We start from the raw sequence: 7620 nt of genomic DNA, 5'->3' as shown, positions 1-7620 counted from the left end.
CCAGGTTTCGGGCTCAATTCCCAGTAGGGGGCGTGCAGAAGGCAGCCGATCAATGTTTCTCTCATCGATGTTTCTCTCTCTCTATCCCTCTCCCTTCCTCTCTCCCTAAAATCAATTTTAAAAAAATTAAAAAAAAAAAAAAAAAGCTGAACTCTGGCCTCTAGGAGCCCTTCTGGTTGGAAGGAGCAGCCAGGGCTGCTGGAGGATGTGCTCTGTGGACTGGGGGGCATCCAACCTTTAGCTGTCCCCAGGCTCCTCACTGCCCTCCCCCAGCACATGCACCTCAGAAGGGGTGCTCAGTGAAAGCCTGAGAAATGCCCCTGTGAGGGTATTATCATAAGCAGCAATTCTCAGACCTGGCTACACCTTAGAATCACCTGGGGAGCTTTAAAAACCATCCTGATGCCCTAGCCGGTTTGTCCAGTGGTTAGAGAGTTGGCCCGTGGACTGAAGGGTCTCAGGTTCAAGGGCACGTACATGTACCTCGGTTGCAGACTCGATTCCCCGGCCCTGGTTGGGGCACATGTGGGAGGCAACCAACTGATGAGTGTCTCTCACATCGATATTTCTCTCTCTCTCTCTCTCTCTCTCCCTTCCACTCTCTCTGAAAAGCAACGGAAAAAATATCCTCAGGTGACAATGCAAAACAAACAAACAAACAAAACTATCCTGATGACCTAGGTGACCTAGGCTCACTTCCACAGATACTGATGCCATTGGTGTGGGATTGGGTGGGACTGGGGGAGGGACCAGCATATTGCTTTTTTTGCTTTTTTTAAAAAAAATCACTGGTAGTGTTTCCAGCTTCCGACATCACTGGACTAGGGGCCTAGATCAGGCAGTGGTTCTCGACCTTGGCGGCACACTGAAAACACCTGGGAAGCTGTAAAGAAAATACCAGTGAATCGCCAACCTAAAGATTCTGACTTCATTATTTATTTGGCCTGCCTGGGTCTGCCTGGGTATTCATGGATTTTCCCAGCTGATTCTAATGTGCAGAACCATTAGGATGAGACTGAAAACTGTCAGGATAAGAGAATGAATAAAAGATAAAATGAGGAAATGGAAGAAGGCACGAATGAATCTATAGTTCTGAATTACTCCAGACTCATAGCTGCCCTGCGAGCAGTGTGTGCGCGCGTGAGTGTGGTTGTGGGGCGGGGAGGGGATTGCCCGCATCATTTCAGCGTCGCGATACTGAGGCCCACAGAACACAGAGCAGGGTCTTCATGTGTTCTGGAGGGTCCACTCTGTCCTAGCAGTGGCCTGAATGCTTTAAATGTATTTCCTCGTCAAATCCTCACAATAACCCTGAGAGGACAGATATTGTTAGACACTTTTTTACAGAATTGGAGTCACGGCTCCCAGAGGTCAAATGACTTGCCTGCAGTCACGTAGTGAGTCAGTGACAGAAACTAGACGAGACCCAGGTGTCCTAAAGCCAATGCCATTCCTAACTGCCGTTGAAATGACTGGCTCCATCTGCCCCTGGGGCTGTCTCGGCCTGATCACCACTCATCCCAGGGCCTGTCTGGCGTCTAACTGTAGCTTAGCTAATAGTCAACTCCTGGGATGTGGGGCAGTGCCGTCCAGGCCTAGAGCTGCAGGAGTAAGAAAGACCACAAAGGGAAAGGTCCCCGTGACCCAACCAGTGGAGGCCTTGGTCCCAAAGAGCTTGTCAGGACATTAGCTCTAAGAGCAGAGGAATATTGGCTGGACAGGAGCCAAAGAATCTCTTCTGCTGGACAAAAGGAGCCAACACTAGGAGCCCAGAGGCCAGGCTGAAGATGGGCCAGGAGATGGGGCGAGCGTAGGCATTCCCACATTGTGTTCACAGGAAGCAGAATCGAATTATTTTATTAAATAAGAGCAGATGACCACCGGGAATCAGGTGATTCCCCCACCCCACCCTTGGCAAAAAGAAAGAGTGACAACCTATGCCAATGTCTCCACTTGGTGATTTGTTTGTTATTGGTCCAAAGAATCAGAAAATCTGGAAACCAAAGGCTTCCCTGGCCCTTGGGGATGGAAAGCAGCTTGTGGCGGGCTGTGGGGGGAAATGGGAAGCAAGGAAATGGAGGTGATGTTTTGCAGATCAGGGCCACTCAAAATGTGTTTCCAGGACTGGTGGCAGCAGCATCACCTGGCAGGTAGGAAAGCAAATTCCTGGCCCCTGCCCCAAACCTACAAAGTCAGACTCTCTGAGAAAGAAGCCCAGCAACCCGATTTAACAAGCTCTCTAGGTGATCCCGATGCACACCCAAGTCAGAAAACCAACTCTGTCTGCTTCAGAAGAGGCCTAGAGAAGGGGATGTGGCTCGAGAGCCAAGTGGAATTAGAGGGTGATTTTTATCGTTGTTGTTTTAGTTTAGAAAATATTCAGCTTTATTAAAAAAAGCTTCTTATCAAAATACAGCACACCTCCAGAGAAGTGCACGTGTCATAAACGTACAGCTGGCTGCATTTTCACAATCGGCACTCGTGTAACCAGCATTGGGTTAAGAAACAGAACATCACCAGCAGCCCTCTCGTGCCTTCTCTTCTCACCATCTGACTTCTAATGGCAGAAACTCGTTTTACCTGTTCTTGTACCTTATGGAAGTAAAAAAAAAAAATGTGCTTTTTGGTATTTGGCTTTTTTCACGCATCGGCGTGTCGTAAAGTCATCTGTGTCATGGCATGCAGTGGCCGATCCCTCATTCTCACGGCCGCAGAGCACTGTGATTACGCCACTCCCTCTGCTGAGAATGGGGGTGACTGTTCCAGTTTGGGACTGTTCCAATTAGTGCTGCTACGAACATTCTAGGACAGGTCTGCTGGGTACATTCCTAGGAGAGGAATTTCTGAGGACTCGACCCTGTTTAAATGCTGTTGAGAAGGAACCAGTAGAGAAGACATGAAGCTACAGGAGAAAAGGGGGTCAAAGAGAGAGTGAGGTCGCTGGGGAAGTAGGAGGCAAGAGGTGCGAGGGGCTGGGCCAGAACCAGAGGGAGGGGGCGGCAGTGTGGAGGGTGGGTTTGTAGTTGGGGGTCGGTATGCGGGGGCTCCTTGCATCAGCCTTGATTTGCCCATGTGTGAAGTAGGAAGCTAGATGGTGGACTGAAGGGTGGAGTGGGAGGGTTTGGGGTTTGAGGCAGGGGAGAGGGAGGATTGGGGTGGTCACTGCAGAATGGTCAGCAGAGAGAAGGCTAGAGAAGGAATGAGACTGGAGCCCATAACTTGTCCTGCAGCACTCTGGGATTCTGGGATCTTGCCACAGAACAGGTCCTTGATGTGAATTCCAGTGAAGGAATTTGGAAACGTGTTTTCCAGGCTGTGGCTCCCTAAGAGGTCTGTAGCGCCAGCTGCTGGTCAAGAGCCACATGACTGTGCCTTTACCTCCAGCTGTTCCGCAGATAGAGAAACCCAGATCTGGGGACCTCAGGCTGAACCTTGACCCCAACCAGAGACCAGACACCTCCACATAGAACCTAGTCACATTCTGGCCTCAATCCAAGTAACTATAGTCCCAATTCAGGCTCCACTGTCCCTGAATTAGGCCTGGGGTTCTGGGGCTGCATCCCCTGAACAGGGAGCCAGCAAGCATTCTGGACATCAGGGCCTATGGCTGTGGCTCCTCCTACCTCCCTGAGCTGCATCCCCTGACAGAGTCCCTTGCCATGAGAGCCCCCAGAGCCCTGTGCCCTAATGGGACAGGCTCACGCGCAGCCTCCCTGGTCCAAGACCTGCCCAGACCTGTTCTAGATTCCACACCACCCTTCCTCAAGGCTGCCTCCACCTCCCATCTGCCTGACATGGGCAGGGCCTCCTGAGACTCAGCTGGGAAGGCTGGCAAGCAGGTGAGCTGGGGCGGCTCCGAGGGGCCATGGAAGCCACAGCAGAGCCAGTGCTCTACCAGAAGCTGCTGCTCTGGGAGCAGAGCTGGGCGTCTGAGGAAGAAGAGGAGATATCAGAGCTACTCATTCCTGAGCCCTGGAAGCCCCAGGACTCCTCTGGGTGAGTCAGGGAGAGGTGGGGCACATGGCAACTCAGGACTGAGGCTGGTTAAGTCCCTCTCTCTGGGGCCCCTGGCGGGGCCAGACAACCCGGTGCTTAGCTCACCTGGGAACTTTCTAGTTAAATAGGAGGAATCCAGGTTGCAGCCCAATCAATTGACCTGAACCAGTCAATTCACGGCCTGTGGGTCTGAAGGGGCATTTATACCAAGCCAGCCCTGCCAGCTGCTCTGTCAAAGGTTCCCAAGCCCCACTCCCACCCCCTGGTGCAGGAGGCACCTGCTGAGCAGGTTGGGGCCTGGCTACAGCTGGCTGGGCCCTGCTCCGCCCGCCTGCCAAGCCCCTGTCAGATTTCCTCCCAACTGGCTTAACCCTGCCTCTCTAACCTTCTCTCCTGAGACTCCTTCCCTAGCTGTCCTCAGTCTCCCCAACCTTCACGTTTCCATCCACACTGCGTTATCTGCCAGGAAGCCCTTCTCCTTGGCAAATTTATATCCTCTTGCAAGCAAGGTCAACCTTTTGGGAAATATTCCCTGGGTTTTCTTGGGGCCCTTAGGTGTCCCCCTGCCTTGGCCCTGGCTCAAGACAACCTCTCTGCAGGAAAGAAGTTGGTGCTCGGCCTGGAGTCCGGGCCCAACTAGTCGCCGCCCTGCTGCTTTTGGCTGTTGGCTTCTCCCTGGCCATGTGGCAACTCCACACCAGAGGTAGCTCTGCAGAAACCCTGGGCTCTGTGACTCCTCCACCCAGTGGGCACTCCCACCGCCCAGGCGTATACCACCATGGTGCCATCATCAGCCCTGCAGGTCAGTGATGAGAGCAGCTCGGGAGAGGGGAAGGGCCAGGGTCACTGGTCCCAGGCCCCTCCTCATGACTGTCCCTTCCTTGCTGCAGCCTCGTGCTCCCACCTGGGCCAAGAGCTGCTTGTTGCCGGGGGCAATGTTGTGGACGCCGGAGTTGGAGCAGCTTTGTGTCTGGCAGTAGTGCACCCTCATGCTACAGGGCTAGGTCAGTGACCCACAACCCCTGACAGTGACCCCAACCTTAGGCCTAATCGGTCACCTGGAATCCAGGCAGTCAGTGGCCCTGACCTCAAAGCTGGGTAGTGAGCAGGACATAGGACTTGGCCAGTAGCCCCAATCCTAGGCTGTGACCCTTAATTCTGTGTGCTCTTGACCCCAGATGGGTCTCCAGACCCAGTCGGTAACTCCTGACCCCAGGTTAAGTCAGTGTCCTTCACCTGGGGCTACTGAGTGGCCTTAACCCCGTGTGACTCCTTTGTTTCCCCCAGGTGCCATGTTTTGGGGTCTTTTCCACAATAGCTCCTCAGGCAATTCAACTGCCCTGACGTCAGGCCCAGCCCAGGCCCTGGCCCCCGGCCTGGGGCTGCCCTCAGCTCTGCCTACCCTGCGCTTGCTGCACGCACGCTTCGGCTACCTGCCCTGGCTACGGCTGCTGGAGGGCCCCACCACACTGGCTCAAGAGGGTTTCCTAGTGGACACACCCTTGGCCAGGGCTCTGGCAGCCCAGGGCACAAAGGGCCTCTGTCCACTACTTTGCCACACTGATGGGACCCCCCTGGGCCCTGGGGACAAAGCCACCAACCCAAAACTGGCTGCCGTGCTACACAGGGCAGCACTTGCCCCCACCCCAGACTTTGCTGGGGATGCCCTGCTGAGTCTGCTGGCCAGAGACCTGGGGCTGGAGGGACCCTCAGCTGAGCCTATGCCCACCTTGGAGCCAGCACTACAGCTACCTTTGGCCCAGGGCACGCTGTTTACCACTCCGAGCCCCTCAGCTGGCCCAGAACTGCTGGCGCTGCTGGAGGCAGCCCTACAGTCTAGAGTTCCCAGCCCTGATCCCTGCCCACCACCTCTACAAGCTACTGAGAGCCCCGCGAGCAGTGTCCTGGCCACCGTGGATAGCAGCGGCTCTGTGCTCCTTCTCATCTCCTCACTCAACAGCTCCTTCGGCTCTCGACACCTGTCCCCAAGCACTGGGGTTCTACTTAGCAACCTAGTGGCCAAGTCAGAAATTAATACCTGGGCCTGCCCTCTCATCTTTCGTGGCAGCCCAGATGGCACAGAGGCCGATGTGTTGGGGCTGGTGGCTTCAGGGAATCCTGAAGTAGCCAGAGTCACAACTCATGTCCTGCTCAGCCACCTGGCTGGGCCCCAAACCCAGGCCCAGCACCAGCACCAGCACCTGCACCAGCAAGGACCGACAGAGAGCCCCAGTGTTTGTGGCCAAGGGACTGTGCTCCAGGTGGCATCCCATGCAGAGCACGCCCACGTCTCCAGTGTACCCCATGGCTGCTGCCCCTTCCAGGGGTTCTAAGGGGGCAGGAACAGAGCAGGCCCAGCGGCGATGTAGTGCACAAAGAGTATGCATCGATTACGTGCTCACCTCTGGCTCAGGCCCTCAGACTCTGGCCTGGTCAGTTACCGGGACTGGCTCTTGTCAGCTAAGGAAACTGAGGATAACAAGAAAAGAGCACCAGGGCCTGGGGCCAACCCTGAGTTTGGATCCAGCTCCGGGAAGGAAAGATGGAAGAATGCCAAGCCCCTGCCTAGGCTCTGGGCCCCATGGGCAGGGCAGGCAGAGCCTGGGGTACTGCTGGCATCTCTGTCCTCCCCCTCAGGCCACCTTCTGCTGATCTCCCTCAATAAGGCTGGGAACAAAATAAAGATCAAGTCCCACGGATGCCATGTGCCATTCCTGCTTCTTGGTTAATTTCCCGTAAGTCTCTGTGGCGCCTGTTGTCAGGGCTTCCTGGATGGGCAGTACAGGAGACCCCTACCCAGACAGGCAGAGCCTGGGCTGATGTCTTTCAGCTCCCTCCTGCTCTGCTCACCTCCTGCCTCCTAGGGCACCCTATATACAAGGTCAACCCCTTAATCGCACTTCCTAAAACGGACAGCAGAGCAAGGAAGAGGTTGAGAGGTCGAGAGGGTGAGTAGCAGGTTCCCCCAGGGGTCTGGGTACAACAAAGCTGGGTGTATGAAATTTAAAAGCCAGATTTGGCCCTGACCACCCCAACCTCCCTCAGGGCTGGGGTCTCTCTGTCTCTACACCCTCCAGAAACAGCTTCTCAAATCAACAAACAGGGGTGCCCATAGCACCTCCACACATACACACTGTAAAAAGGACCTCTGATTTAATAGAATTCTTAATTCCACACCTCTATCTCCCTGCTGCTCCCTCCCCCGACAGAAAATTCTTCCCCTGTTCAGTAAATGGTAGCACAATCTACCCACTTATTTTAGCCCCAAGTCTGTCATCCCCCTCTTTTTCCCTCCCCCCACACCCATCACCCCCTCCCTATCAGCTCCAAATTAGCTGGAATCTGACCTGTTCTCATATTACTCTGGCCCAATGCACCATTGTCCCTGTTCTTTCTGCTTTTACCTCTTCCCTCCGACAATCCGTCCCCCCCCCAACACAGCTGCAGAATAATCTTTTTAAATGTCAACAGAATCAAGACTTGCTCTCCATAAAACCCTCCAACGCCCCCAGCACACGCAGAGTAAAATGCAAACTGTTGATCCCCTGAGTGAGAGCAAAAGGGGCGGGCCGTCCCCGGCCCCGCCTCCAGGCCCCGCCTCCAGGCCCCGCCTCCAGGCCCCGC

The 7620-nt window shown here is 54.7% G+C and overlaps 1 protein-coding gene across 2 annotated transcripts; it reads left to right on the top strand.

The window, feature by feature from the left end:
* Positions 1-2867: 2867 nt before the first annotated feature.
* GGT6 (gamma-glutamyltransferase 6) lies at positions 2868-6706 on the top strand. Of its 2 annotated transcripts, XM_081161950.1 has the most exons (5): positions 2868-2962; positions 3803-3996; positions 4596-4798; positions 4887-5000; positions 5284-6706. In XM_081161950.1, the coding sequence occupies exons 2-5, from the start codon at positions 3866-3868 to the stop codon at positions 6327-6329; spliced, it is 1494 nt and encodes a 497-aa protein (XP_081018076.1). In that variant the 5' UTR covers positions 2868-2962; positions 3803-3865; the 3' UTR covers positions 6330-6706. The 2 variants fall into 2 exon arrangements, with proteins under 2 accessions (XP_081018076.1, XP_081018075.1); XM_081161949.1 differs by lacking the exon at positions 2868-2962 and having other exon boundaries at positions 3768-3996.
* The last annotated feature ends 914 nt before the right edge of the window (positions 6707-7620 follow it).

This window comes from Miniopterus schreibersii (assembly GCF_964146895.1).
Source record: "Miniopterus schreibersii genome assembly, chromosome: 16".
NCBI lineage: Eukaryota > Metazoa > Chordata > Mammalia > Chiroptera > Miniopteridae > Miniopterus > Miniopterus schreibersii.
Note: the sequence above shows the minus strand (reverse complement) of the source record. Positions and strands in the feature narration are given on the sequence as shown.